The sequence below is a fragment of the Falco rusticolus genome, chromosome 3 (genome assembly GCF_015220075.1).
Source record: "Falco rusticolus isolate bFalRus1 chromosome 3, bFalRus1.pri, whole genome shotgun sequence".
In the NCBI taxonomy this organism is placed as follows: Eukaryota; Metazoa; Chordata; class Aves; order Falconiformes; family Falconidae; genus Falco; species Falco rusticolus.
In genome coordinates this window covers 117889097-117902537 of record NC_051189.1, presented here as the reverse complement: position 1 = coordinate 117902537, position 13441 = coordinate 117889097, and the positions used below count along the sequence as shown (strand labels likewise).

Here is a 13441-nt window from a genome sequence, read left to right as displayed (position 1 = left end):
CCTGGCCCTGCCGGGTGGGCGCTGGCACGGGCAGGATGGGGCTGGGGGCTGCCCACAGCCCGAGCTCCCGGCTCCGGGGCGGCTCCGCAGCAGGGCCTGAGCCGGGGGTCCCGGGGGAACCGCGGCCTCGCGCCCCGCTGGGCGTCGGGCCGGGGCTGCCATTGGCTCCGGCGGGGAGCGCTGACCGCCAGCCGCCTCCGAACTATTTCCTGTTGCTGCAGCGTTAATGCTGAACAGACCTTTCCCTCTTCCCTCCCTCCAGCCAAAGTGCGGCGGCTCCTGCCTTCCCACCCCGCATCCTGGTGAGTACCGGCCCCCAGGCACGGCGTGGGGCTGGGGGATGCAGGGGACCGTGGGGTGGACGGGGCATCCCGAGGGACCCCAGCACCCCCCGTCCCTTCAGCCCTGACAGCCCCGGTGGGATCGCGTCTGCGCCCCGGCCCTGGCTCGAGGTGCTCGGCCATGGTGTCGGGGAACCGGGACGTGGGGACGTGGGGCTGGAAGGCGCAGGGGATGCAGTGACCTGGGGATGCAGAGTCAGGGCTCGGGGATGCAGCGGTTGAGGATGTGGGGCTGGGGGCATGGGGGCACAAAGCTTGGTCCTTGGGGACGCGGGATTCGGGGATGCAGGGCTCAGGGGCGCAGGGCTTGGCCCTTGGGGACGCGGGGCTGAGTGCTCCGGGGCTGTTCCTGCAGCGCAGCCCTGGCCCGCCGTGACCCAGCTCCCGCTCTGCCGGTGGGGGCTCAGCACTTTTCCACCCAGCACTCAGCACCCGCCTGTCCCCGGGCTCCCTCACACCCAGCTGCAGCCACGGACCCCCAGCCTGCCATGGCCCGTGGCCGTGGGCGCCCAGCTGCGGGTGCTGAGCACCCCCGTGGCCCTGGAGCCAGCCCTGCGGTGCCCCTGCCAGCAGCTCTGCCACCAGCAGGACTTGGGGGTCCCGGGAGCCCCATGGTGGGGCTCTGCCCTTCCAGCCCCACAGCAGGGCTGTCCTGCTCCCAGCCGGCCCCCTCGCCGGGACAGGGGCTGGCGGTGTGGCAGCCCCGTGGGGGGGGCAGCAGGACCCTCCTGGGGACACAGCTGGCCATGTTTTGATGTTTTGGGGTGTCCCGCTGCGAGGGGCTGCCCAGCAGTGGGACGTGCAGTGGCCCCGCAGCACTGGACTGTCCGGGGACGGTTCTGCTGATGTGTCACATTTTCTGCATTTCTTTCCTCATTCCTCCCTCCGCCGAGCTGTTTCTGGGAAATGAGCTCGGCCCCTGCCAGGGCCAGGTGCTGCGTCGCCTCCCACCCTGCCCGCTTGCCCAGCCCCACACCTTGGGGGGCCACAGCACCCCGCGGCCGAGGGGGACCTTACCCCACACCAGCATCATGAGGGTAGCGAGGGGCTGCAGGGATGGGTGCTCAGCTGCTGGGGGCCAGGTGGGCCTTTGGGTAGGGGGAGGTGGGTGCTCACCCCTGCACCCCAGTGTAGGGCCCAGGTACCCCCATCCCCACAGGGTGTCAGGGAGGAGGCAGCCCAGGGCGCCCCCATCCCCCCCCCCAGCTCCCAGGGTCTGGCTGTGCCGTGGCCAGCCCCGCCGAGAGGGTTTTCCATCACACAGGGGGGCCAGCAGTGCCCCTCGGTCCTGCTCCAGGCTGTGGCAGGAGCTGGGGGGGGCGCAGGGTCAACCCCGGCTCGGCGGCATTTGCTGCTGCCCACCCCCCCGGCCTTTGCACCGTGCCTGGTCCTTGCCCCCGCGCCACAGACAGCCGAGGCTGGAGCTGGGCTGGGAGCAGCACGGGGAGGGGGGGGCACTGCCACGGAGGGGCTGCTGGGGGGCACGTGTGTGTGCATGTGTCTGTCTGTGTGTGTGTGTCTGTCTGTCTGTGTGTGTGTAGGGGCTGCTGGGGGCACACGTGTGTGTGTGTGTGTGCACGGGCACGGGCAGCCTCGCAGAGCTGTGCTGGGACCCTGGCACTGAGCTCAGCCCCACAGCCCATGCCCGGGGCAGGGGATGGAGGGCCTGGCCCGCTGCCGCAGATGCGCTTGACGCCGCGTTGTCCTGGAGGAGCCGCATCCGCCCCGGTCCCACAGGAAGGACGGAGGGGCGGTGGGAGCGCGGCGGCTCCGCCCGGGCACCTGCAGGGCTCGGCCTTGGGCACAGCAGCCCCAGCACCAGCCCTGCCGGAGCTCGGTGGGGAGCCTCTGGGCCACGGTGGCCACCAGGTGTGGCCCCAAAAGGGCTAGTGGACACCGGGGGGGCTCCAGCCCCCAGCAGCGCCTTGCTCAGCCCCCGTCCCCTGCAGATGCCGAGCACGTGCCACCCCCGGAGACACTGAGCGCAGCGGGCACGGGATGGAGAGCCGCAGGCGGGACATGGAGCTGCTGAGCAACAGCATGGCCGCATACGCGCACATCCGAGGTGAGGGATGCGACGGGGACCCCAGGGCCACCGTGGGCCCCGTGGCAGGCATGGGCCTGTCCCTCACCCCCTCTGCTCTCCCCACAGCCCACCCCGAGAGCTTCGGGCTCTACTTCGTGCTGGGCGTCTGCTTCGGGCTGGTGCTGACCCTGTGCCTGCTGGTGCTGCGTCTCTCCTGCCAGCCCTACCCGCGCCCCCCGCCGCGCCCAAGGGACCTCAGCGAGGACGAGGAGGATGATGACGAGGATGAGGATGAGGAAGAGGAGGACACCGTCGACCGAGCGGCATCCGAGTCACTGCTGCCGGTGACCGAGATCCCGTTGGAGAGTCACGGCCCCGGGGACGGGGCGCTGGCCGTCAATGTCTTCGCCTCGGCGGAGGAGCTGGAGCGGGCGCAGCGGCTGGAGGAGCGTGAGCGCATCATCCGCGAGATCTGGCGCAACGGGCAGCCCGACATCCTGGGCACCGGCACCCTGGGCCGTGTCCACTATTACTGAGCCCCAGCGTGGGGCAGCTGCCCCAGCGCTGTGCCTGGCTGCCCCCCAGCGCCGTGCCGCCCCCGGGAGCTGCCTAGGACCCGCTCTGGGGCCAGGAGACAGGGAGGACGGGGGGGAGGGGGCTGCACACTGCCCCTGGGCTGGAGGAGCCACCCAGACCCTGGTGTCACGGGCACCCCCAGGGCCAGACTTGCCCCCGCCGCAGCGGGACACGATGCACTTTGAGCCATTGGTACGATTGTTGGCACCAGCCCAGCAGCCCCGGGACGCTGCAGGGACGAGGACAAGGACAGGGCAGACCTTGCCAGGCTCAGCTGCGGGTGCTGGCCCCGCTGGCTCAGCACCGGAGCGATGCCCATCCCCATGGGTCGTGGCCGGGCTGTACATCTGTGTAAGCTGTGGGGTCCTGCCCCAGAAACATGGTGCTGTTACACCCTACCTGGAGCCCAGCGTGCTGCGGGCCCTGCACAGCACACACGGTGCTGGGGGGTCCAGCCATGGCTGCCTCCCCAGGCCGGTTCCCTCCCCATGATCCCACTAAAATTAGCCATGGCCTTTCCGGCACCGCCCGGCCGTGACCCAGCGCCCTCCCGGGGGGCCGGGGCGGATGCTTCCCACTGGGTTCTGGAGGCGGCCGGTGCTCCCCAGGGATGCGGGCTGCTCCCCACAGGGCTGGGCCGCATCCTGCCCAGCTCCCGGCACCGTCCCAGCCCCGCGGGGTGCAGGGCCCCACCACCCCCTCTCCAGCCCCCTCCGCTGCAGCTTTATAAAAATAGCTCCTTCCCAGGCCAGTCCTCCGTGCCGCCAGCGCCAGCAGGATCCAGATGTTTTCCAGATGTTCTCCCAGCCCCACGCCGGTGGCTGGAGGCCAGGATGTGCTGGGGCTGGGAAATGGTGCGGGGGCTGGAGGATGAGGAGGAGGTGCTGCCCCAGCCCTGCTGCGGGATCTCGCTCTGCATCCCAGCCCGGGATAAGGGGGGGGGCGGCACTCAGCCCCCAGCGCTGTCCAGAGTCTGCAGCCCCTGTGACTGCTGGCACATCCATACCCAGCACCGGGGGCCGGGCACTGCCCGCTCCTGCCCTTCGCTCTGCGGTGAGCCAGCCCTTGTAGGGCCCCCCTGTACCCAGGCAGGACCCCCTGTGCCATGGTGGGACCCCTGGTGCCCAGGCAGAACCCCTTATGCCATGGTGGGACCCCCTGTGCTCAGGCGGGAACCCCTGTGCCATAGTGAGACACCCTGTGCCAAGGACCCCCTGTGCCATGATGAGACCCCCTGTGCCGTGGTGGGACCTCCTGTGCTCAGGCAGGAACCCTTGTGACATGGCAGGACCCCCTGTACCGGGGCAGGACCCCCTGTGTCTGGGCAGGATCCCCTGTGCCGTGGTGGGACCTCCTGTGCTATGATGGGCCCCCAGTGCCAGGGCAGGACCCCCCTGTGCCATGGTAAGACCCCCCTGTGCTGTGGTGGGACCTCCTGTGCTCAGGCAGGAACCCCTGTGCCATGGTAGGACCCCCTGCACCCAGGCAGGACCCCCAGGGCCGTGGCAGCCCACAGCAGACCCCCAGGGCTCTGCCCTCTGCAGCACCCCTGCAGCACTCTGTATCCAAACCAGTTTATTTAAACCATCTCTGTACCCCCGGGGGCTGTTGCACAGCAGCGTCTGGGTGCAGGGGGGCTCTCGTGCCTGATCAGTGCAGAATGGGGCTGGGGGCAGTGGGGCTGGGGGCCACATGGCACAGCGCCCGCAGCGCCACGTACCCCCGTGTGCCCTGCATCCCCGGGAGCACAGGGGGTGGGCACTGCAGCCCCCGGCCGTGCTAGCAGGGCAGCACCTTCCTCACCCGCTCAATCTCTGCCTGTGGGGAGAGGCTGTGAGGCGGGGGGGGCTCTGGGGACCCCGGCACAGGGGCACCCCCCAGCAGGGGACTCACCTGCAGCGCCTGGCGCTTGGCCCGCTCCTGGCACATCTCCAGCCGCATGTCCTCCAGGTCCCGCCTGCAACGCGTGAGGTGGCTCAGCCGGGGCCAGACCCGACAGTGAGCAGCCAGGAGCTGCTGGGGACCCCCACCAGCACCCACCCCCACACCCCCAGCCCCACTCACAGGTGCTGGACTCGCATCAGGTCCACGAGGATGTGCAGGGAGCGGACTTCAGCCTTCAGGTCCTCCAGGGCAAGCTTCTCCTCCGGCCACGGTGCCGCCGGCACCTCCACACTCCATGGTGGGCCGGGCACCTGCCCCGCCGTGGGGAGAGGGGCCCAGAGCCTGGCGTGAGGTGGCCCCCGGGGCTGCTCCCCCCCGCAGGGACCCCCCCCGCTCCCCAGGGAGAGCCTGGGTGGCCGCTGGCCGGGTACCCGGGGGCGTGTGGCGGTGGGGTGGCTCAGCTTGGCCGTGGTGACCGGCACCACGTTGAAGCCATCGGCATCTGCCAAAGAGAGAGCGTTGGCACCTGGGGCTGGCACAGGCCGCGGCGATGGCAGCAGCGCCCGGTGCTGGCACCCAGCTCCTACCTGGGTCACCGGCTCTGCCCCGCTCTGCATCAGCCGAGGCTCTGGGCTGGGGGCTGCTGGGCCTGGGGACGGCAGAGGGGGTGAAGCGGCACAGCCGGACCGTGCTCAGCCCCCCGGTGGGGCAGCCACCAGCCCCGCTCCAGGCACCAAGCATGGACATGGGCACTGAGGGCATCGCGGTGGCCCCTGACGCCCCGGCACAGCTCTGTGCGTCTTACTTGCCCACAAGCACGGGGGCCAGCTTGGCCTTGGCAGGGACAGGGGGGGCGGGAGCCATCCTCTTGCTGGGGGGCAGCTTGGCCGGCTCCATCCTCGCCGGTGCTGGGAGCTCTGGGGAGGGGAGGCAGGACCCGGCTGGGGCTGGCACCCAGGACCCAGGAAGCACGTTCTGCCGGGAGCCCCAGCTGTGGCCCGGTGGCACCAGGGACCTGCGCCAGGCATGGGGGTCCCATCCCGGGTGCCCCCCGTCCCTGTCCCTCCCTCTTCCCCAGGCCCAGGACTCACCTGGCTGCTCCCGCTCCTCGCCCGCCTCCTCCTTGGCTGGGTTACGGGCTGCTGGGGGGCACAGGAGCTGGCCAGGCGCTGCGGGAAGGACCCTCGCTATGGCCACTCTCCCAGGGACCCTTCGGCTGGGGGGGGCAGCCCCACCACCACCACCAGGACACCGTCTCCAGGGCCCACTCCATCCCTAACTCCCCACATCCCTGCACCCTGCTCCTGCCGGGGTCCCCAGGGACTGGGGGTGCTGGGTAGGAGCTGCCCATAGGTAGGACCGGTGGGACACAGGGTTCCACAGCGCTCCTGGGCCCGTGGTTCCTGCCAGCACCGTCTCACACACCTGCCAGGGCCAGCGGTGATGCTCAGCAGGACCAACCAGCCCCATGGCAGCTCTGCCACACTGCCCCCAGCACCATGTGCCATGGGCCCTGTCTGCTGGTTTGGGGGCTGCCACCCCTCTTGCCAGCCCCACAGCCAGCCTTGCACCCATCCCTGCACCCATCCCCACACCCATCCCCGCACCCGGCCCCGCTGCGGTCGGCGCTTCCTCTGCATGCGGCAAAGCAGGTGGCTGCAAACCTCCCCCGGAGCACCAGCACTGCGGCGCGGGCAGGATGCTGTCCTGCCACTGCCTATGGCGCAGCAGCATCCCTCTGCCACCGAGCCCCGGGGTCCCACCAGGATGGGCCCCCCAGCAGCGTGGGATACAGGGCGTCAGGCCACAGGCATGTGCCCATGCACCACCCTGTCCCCCCGGCGAGCTGGCAGCCCTGATGCCGCCTCGTCCCTGCTGCCACCAGCACGGCCCTTGCCATGGCGGCCTCACAGACATCAAACGTGCCTGCGGGTTTCGTCTACTCGAAGAGATGGCTGCAGCCATGAGGGATGGGGGGATGAGGATGGGGATGAAGGCACCTGGCCCCAAGGGCACGGGGAGCTGCCCTGTGCTCCATCATTCCCGGTGTCACAGAGTAGATGGTGCCCAGAGCAGCCCAGCACCCCACCAGCCCCTGCCCCTCCTTGGCGGCTCCCCCAGCCCCCAGGGCACCAGCGCAGCGCAGGAGCAGCGCGGCCCCATGCAGGGGCTGCCGCCGGGATGGTCCCAGGGCACGGGACCCCTGCAGCCATGGCCACTCCATCCTACCTGCTGGCGTGGGGCTGCCCACCAGGCCGTGCCGTGCGGTGCCGTGCCAGGCTCCCCCGGCTGCCACGGCCCCACACTGCGCACGTGACGCCGGAGGAAATCGGCTCCGGGCTGGGAAGGAAGTCAAAGCAGAGAGCACCGAGGTGCTGGTCCACGCTGCATCCCTGTGCCCCACAGGGCTCCTCCTGCCCCACGGCATGGCCGGCCCCCCAGCTGCCCCAACCCACCTCGCACCTGGCCGTGGGGCTGCCTGGCCATCCTGGCGGGACACCGAAGCCCCCCGGACTGGATGGCCATCGTGGCCAGACTCACCGGACTCCGTGTCCTGGGGTGACATCGCCAGCTTCAACTGTGGGAGACCGGGGCTGGGTGAGGATGGGGCACCCGAGCGCGGCCAGCGCTGGGACCGCAGGTAGGGACCGCTGGCACGGCGCAGCCCCACAGACACCGCAGCTCGGCCCTGTGGAGCCCACCGGGGTGCAGGGTCCGGCCACACGAGCCCCGGGGCAGCGTGGGCAGGGTGGCTCTGGCGCAGCCCCCACTTACTGTGGGCACCGGCAGCAGTTCCACGAAGTTGCTGGGGAAGAGCCCTCTGCGGTGCTGGCACTGCCCGTCCCACCAGCCCTCGGCCCCTGTCTGCAGGCAGGGCAGGCGTCAGCACCGGGGGGCAGCCTCGGGGTGGCCTCTGTCCCCGCGCCCCCTCACCTTGCTGAGGACCTGGATGACATCTCCCCGCCGCAGCGGCAGCTCGTCCGGCAGTTCCGGCACGTAGTTAAACAGGGCCCGGCAGAGCTGCGGCTCCTGGGCTGTGCAGGGAGGGCAGGACCTGGCTCACAAGGTCTGGCTGCTTCCCAGGAGCCCCCAGTACCCCCAGTCCAGGGGAGCCCCCCCCGGGCACAGCTCCAGCCCACGGTGTGGGGAACAGGTGACTCACCCAGCTCTGGCGGCAGGATGGGTGCTGGGTGCTGTGCCGCCGGCCACGGCTCTGCCTGCGGGAGAGACCTGCTGGGGTGGGGACCAGCCCAGGCGGCACCCGCCGGCTTGCAGAGCCCTGTGCCCCCCCAGGCCGCCCGGCACGGAGCCCCCCACCCACCTTCTCCTCCAGCACTGGGAAGGGCTTGGGCATCTCCTTCAGCACGGCGCCTCCGCCTCGCCGCCGGGGCAGGTGCCTGTGAGAGCGGGGACAGGGGTCCCTGCTGCGGCTGAGCCCCCCAGGCCGGCAGGGGCTCGGCTGTGGGTGCCCCCTGGGAGCTGTGGGGCACAGCCCAGCCCCACTGCAGCATCACTGCCCCGCAGCTTCACCGTGGGGACACACACAGTGGCCCTCCTTGTGGCAGGAGCAGTGCGGGGACCCCCGTGCCACCGTGGCCAGGCCAGCTGCCCCACAGGCTGCCCGGTGCCTGCACCCAGACCTGGCACCCCCTGGGGCAGGCGGTGGCCTGGGGACCCCCCACAGCAGTGGGGTGGCTTGGTGACAGGGACTGGGGCTGCTGCATGGTGGCCAGAGCAGAGGAAATCACGAAACCACAGCATGGAAGGAAAGGGCTGGGGAGAGGAAGGGATGAGGAGCCGGGGCAATGCCACAGGGGGGTCTCCTCCTCCTCCGGCACCCCCACCCGTGCCAGAGGCCACCAGCCGGCTTTGGCACAACCAAATCCCTGCAGGAATTGCCTGGGCTGGGCTGTCTGGGATCACAGCAGGGTGGGCTTGGACACGGTGGGACAAGCGCCCTGGCAGAGCCAGTACCCAGGTGGGCACTTGTGCCGAGGGCGGCAGCGGTAACATGTGGCAGCCCAGGCTGCTGGGGCTGCTGCCACCAGGCACTGCCACCTGCGGGGACCCCAGCCGCAGCGTCACAGGGAAGAAAGGGGCACCGCTCACCCTGCGTGGGCTTGGTCCCCTCGAGGGTGACCCCAGCCGACGCACAGACGCCGTCGTGGCCCCTCTCCTGCCCAAACGCTGGCTCACACCCTCCCAGCGCTCGCCCTGGCACTGCAGGCGACTCACCGCTTCCCTGGGTGCTGCTGACGGGAGCCGGAGGGAATTCGTCCCAACTCTCGGCAGCCGCGTGTGCTCTCAGCAGCTCAGAAACGCTGGTGCATGGCTTGGGCCGTCACGGTTACGCAGTGGATCCAGCCGAAGCGGCCAACTCCAGCTGCCAGGGCAGAGCGCGGGGGGATTCACGGCTCTGCAGCCACCCCCACCGTGCTCAGCCACCGGGGAGGTGCCACACCGCACGGCGAGGGGAGAGGAGAGGGCAGCCAAGCCCCCCCAAGGCCGGCAGCGGCCCCAGGCCCCCCTGCCCAGCACCCAGAGGCAGCCCACGGTGCAGCAGGGCCATGCCCAGCGCCGAGCTCTCGGCACAGCTTGCGCGGTGTGTCCCTACCTGAGCTACAGGCGCAGGCGGCCGCCAAGAGGGGCAGGCGGCGTGGGCAGCCAGGGCAGGGAGCCAAGCACGAAGGCAGCAGAGCCACCCGGCCCTGGGTGGCAGCTCAAAGCCGCCCCGGCCTCGCTGCACGTCTGTCACCTTCGGTGTGGAGGGGGAAGTGAAACCTAAACCGCAGAGGGGCCGAAACCCACAAACCGCGAGCACCCAGGGCTCCTGCAGCCGCACAGCGCAGCAGCCAGGAGGGCGGGACCAGCCCCAGGGGTCCCCAGCAGGGCCAGGCCAGGCCAACGGCACCAACATGGGCTTTAGACCGAACGTGTTTGATGTGGTGACCCTGAACCGCGGAGCAGGGAGGGGGCCCGTGGACCCGCACCGGGCAGAGGCAGCTGCTGGCGGGGGCTCTGTGGAACTCGGGGTGGGGGGCTCTGTGGAGCTGGAGGGGGGCTCTCCTCTGCACCTGGAGCCGGGAACACTGGGCGCCCTTTGTCTCAAGTTGGCTCAAGGGCTCAAATTCAAGTGTGAAGGGAAACGTGAACCGTTAACCCGCGTTACTGTCTCAACCGCTGTTAGCCAACACCGTTAACCAACAGCCGCCAGGAACGCCGCTCCGGCACCTTTCAGTTAAAACATCCTGTAAAGAAGAAACCCCGAACACAGTGTCCGTACGCGGCAGATGGGCCACCACCCCGCATCCCCTCGCCGCGCCGCGAAGGCTGCACGCCTGGCAGCCCCTGCGGCGAGGAGCGCTCCTCCTCTGAGGCAGCGGCAATGGGAAAGCATTTACCGCCCGGCAGCAGCAAAGGCAGGGCCAGCTCGCTCAGCTGCAGTGACCAGCACTGGGGTTTAGTGCTGGCATAGAACTGGGCCGCCGCCGCCGTGATCCTTGGCGAGGAGCAGCTTCGCAGCACGGATGGCAGCTGTGTCGCCCCCCACGCAATTACTGCCAGCACAAAGGGGCTAAAAGGTGCGTTAACGGCTCCAAACCCGCTCCAGGCGGTTAGTGGCACTGGGTTAGTGGCACTCGAGAGCAGAGCGGGCTAAAGGCAAAACAAAGGGCGCGGTGCTGCCCGGCTCCTGCAGCTGCAGCACGGTTAGCTCAAGGCCAGCCCTGCAGCGCCTGCCCCCGCACAGCTCCGGGGGAAGCGCATCGCTGGTGCACGGCGATGGCTGGGTTTCTGCTCGCTTCCATGTGCCGCGTTCCGTTCCCCACCTGCAGCGCCGTGGAAAACGCGATCCTCTTGTGGAAAACGCGATCCTCTTGTGCGCTGCGCCCGGAGTAACCGCTAGCAACTGCTGCTTTTTAACAGTGGGGGCAGCTCCGCAGGGCTTCCTTTCACCTCCGCCATGGTCTTCCAGGACCACCGTGGTTTACAGCTGCCCTTCCCAGCCACCCTGCCACAGCGGGGCTTCTCCACCGGCGTTTGGTTCTTCTGGCCTCACCAAATCAGAAGGCAGGTGGCATCTGGCAACAGGAGCCCCCGACTCAGAACACAAAACAAAGCAGAGTTACACCTACTATTTATTTTATTGTATTTTATTTGCATAAACAAACTTCAGGGCTTTGCTAAACAGGAACTGTTCAAGTCAAAACAAACCAAACTCTAGCTGGTGTGTGTGGGGAAACAGCACAGCAATCCTGGGGAAGGAAAGGCAGAGATGGAGAGGAGAGGGAGAGCGGTGTCTTTACAGCACGTGCACACTCAGCGTTGGTGCGTGGACATGCCTCTCCTGCTGAGAAGGCTCACTGACTCAGCCAGAGAACTATCTGCAAACTTCTTCAGAATACTTTTAAGTAGAAGATAAAAAGAAACATATTGTAACGGCCGTCCTTAACCAGCACAGAGGGATTTGACTTTTGTTTTTTATAAAAAGATTAATAAAAAATATTGAAAAATTCTCATCTCCTTTTATATTTTTAACCTAGTAGAATTCTGAAGTTTCTTAGAAAACTATGTTACCTTGGAAAGAGCACTCAAGTTCACAACCAGCTGCAAAGAGGATACACAAAATGCCTACAAGCAGTTTGGGACTCCAGCACACACCAGGCCTAACAGTGTACACAAACAGTGGTGAGAAGTAGGGTGTAATTCTTTTTTTTTTTTTTTTTTTTTTTTTTTAAAACCATGCTAATTTTGTTAACTTTCAACATAAAAGGAAAACAATCATTTTTTAAAGGCCCTAAACTCAACTGTTACATAAAAAAAAAGTTTTAAAAAAAAAATAGCAGTTTGGTCCCGACAAGTTAACATTTAGATGTTTATTCACATGCTTCATTGTTTTCTTATTTATAAGAACCAAAAACAGTTTCCAAAATTATCATTTAATTGATGTTACTACATACGTAAAGGCCTAAAATAAGTAGAGTATGAATTTAAAAAATTGAATACACAATAGGGGAGAAAAATTTGAACTGGCGAGTTAATCCTGACCTTTACTATTTCAAATTATAAAAGAGAAACAAAAATGTCAAGACTACTGGGTTAAGATGGGCACAAACCAAAATCCACATTGTCTTCAAAGCCTGTTACCCAAAAAAACAACCGACCATTCAATAAGGTCACAGACGAGAGAAAATCTAGGATCTCACCCAGTACTTGACCTTATTCAGTCTAGAAGGTAAGTCTTTGGGAAGATATACTCCGTGAGTGGATCCAAGCAGAAATGATTTATCAGTTCTAGTCCACGCTTAGGGAGGCTGAACTCTGGAATCGCGGTTAACGTCGGGGTTGTTTCTGAGCTCCTCTCCAGGGCTCTGCTCAGTGCTTCAGGATCACCCTGACAATCCCCAGCACTAGCATGGTGCTGAACTCCTTCCCTCCTGCCAGGGCTCTTGGAAACATGCAGACAGCGCAGCTACTCGGCTGTCGTCTGCAAGTTGTCCTTTTCCTCTCTGTTTTCTGTTCCGCTTTCATCATCTTCGATTTCTCCTTCTTCTCCGCTGAATTTGTCATGAGCCCACTTGGGGCTGGTGCTTGACTTTCGGAACATGAAGCGACCTCTTCCTCGGGGGAAAGCACCCCGACCACGGCCTCTGTTCACCCACTTGTCCGCACCTTCGCCCTCCCGGTCATCATGCTGCACAGGAGGAAGCCAAGGACATGAGTTGAAACAGAATGACTACTCACTGTGTAAGAGGAGGAAAACTAGCTTGTGATACAGCACCCAGCAGCACGAACCAGGCCGCCACGTTTACGCCGCAGTGAATACTGCCATCTAAAGAGAAACACTGGCTTGTTCTGGGGAAGAAAAGCAGCAGGTGAAGGCAGGAATGCACAGTCGCTGCACAGGCTCTTCGTGCGTGGCAACCTGTCCTTGCTGACACAAAGCGCTTTATAAAATATTCGGGGTGGGCAGGGGACAGGTGTCTAGGCCTGGAGTACCATTACTGGTTCAGCAACTCCATGATTTAAAGATTCTACACGTTTCCCCTTTATTTTCTCACCAATCAAGCACTTTAGCAGCTTCAGTCCTTATTGCTGTGTACTTGGGGAGTTTAGTAACACACGCTGCTTTCAGGAGCCTGACACAGACTGTGTCACTGGGCCCAGATGGATCTATTTCTGTACGTTAAGTGTAGTACAGAGACTGGATACCCCAAAACATTACAATTCTGCCTTCAATAACATAAAAAAAATGCAGCAAAAATAAAATAAAATAAAGGCTTCCTTATTTGAGGTGCAAGACTGAAGTACTGCATTATTCAATGAGATTAGGGATCTTAAGTCCCCCAAATCAGGAAGAAGAAAAAATTAGTGTCTGTTTAAAACTAGCCCTCTTTCAAAGAGCAGTCACAGAGGATTCTCCTAGATTAATGCCCGTTAGTATGGCAGACCACTATCACCAGAAATAAAAAAGAACAGCAGTAACGCATCCAGGAAGCTGGACACTTTCTGGGGCTAAGACCACCAAGAAACGTAGGCCATCTGCGACACGGACTAACAGATTTAAGCTGCATTTTCCACGATACTGTGGAACACATGCTCTTTAACTGGCCTT

The 13441-nt window shown here is 64.8% G+C and overlaps 3 protein-coding genes across 10 annotated transcripts in view; 1 reads left to right on the top strand and 2 right to left on the bottom strand.

Annotated features, from left to right (window-relative positions):
• The first annotated feature begins 194 nt into the window (after window positions 1–194).
• On the top strand, window positions 195–3341 carry EVA1B (eva-1 homolog B). Its single transcript, XM_037382241.1, has 3 exons — window positions 195–302; window positions 2291–2406; window positions 2494–3341. The coding sequence occupies exons 2-3, from the start codon at window positions 2340–2342 to the stop codon at window positions 2901–2903; spliced, it is 477 nt and encodes a 158-aa protein (XP_037238138.1). The 5' UTR covers window positions 195–302; window positions 2291–2339; the 3' UTR covers window positions 2904–3341.
• A 984-nt stretch (window positions 3342–4325) lies between these two features.
• LOC119145656 (SH3 domain-containing kinase-binding protein 1-like) lies at window positions 4326–9630 on the bottom strand. The gene is made up of 13 exons (XM_037382330.1): window positions 9443–9630; window positions 8938–9211; window positions 8150–8225; window positions 7991–8045; window positions 7762–7862; window positions 7603–7692; window positions 7057–7405; window positions 5919–5996; window positions 5633–5744; window positions 5415–5476; window positions 5008–5329; window positions 4837–4900; window positions 4326–4761 (listed from the first exon to the last, which is right to left on the bottom strand). Exons 3-13 carry the CDS (start codon window positions 8180–8182, stop codon window positions 4723–4725), a joined length of 1305 nt encoding a protein of 434 aa, XP_037238227.1. The 5' UTR covers window positions 8183–8225; window positions 8938–9211; window positions 9443–9630; the 3' UTR covers window positions 4326–4722.
• A 1321-nt stretch (window positions 9631–10951) lies between these two features.
• THRAP3 (thyroid hormone receptor associated protein 3) overlaps window positions 10952–13441 on the bottom strand; it is a 35328-nt gene continuing 32838 nt past the window's right edge. For all 8 annotated transcript variants that reach the window (XM_037378799.1, XM_037378800.1, XM_037378801.1 and 5 more), the window contains one exon: window positions 10952–12520. In XM_037378799.1, coding sequence (XP_037234696.1) covers window positions 12299–12520 — 222 coding nt within the window. In that variant the 3' untranslated portion in view covers window positions 10952–12298. The remainder of the gene's footprint in view (window positions 12521–13441) is intronic.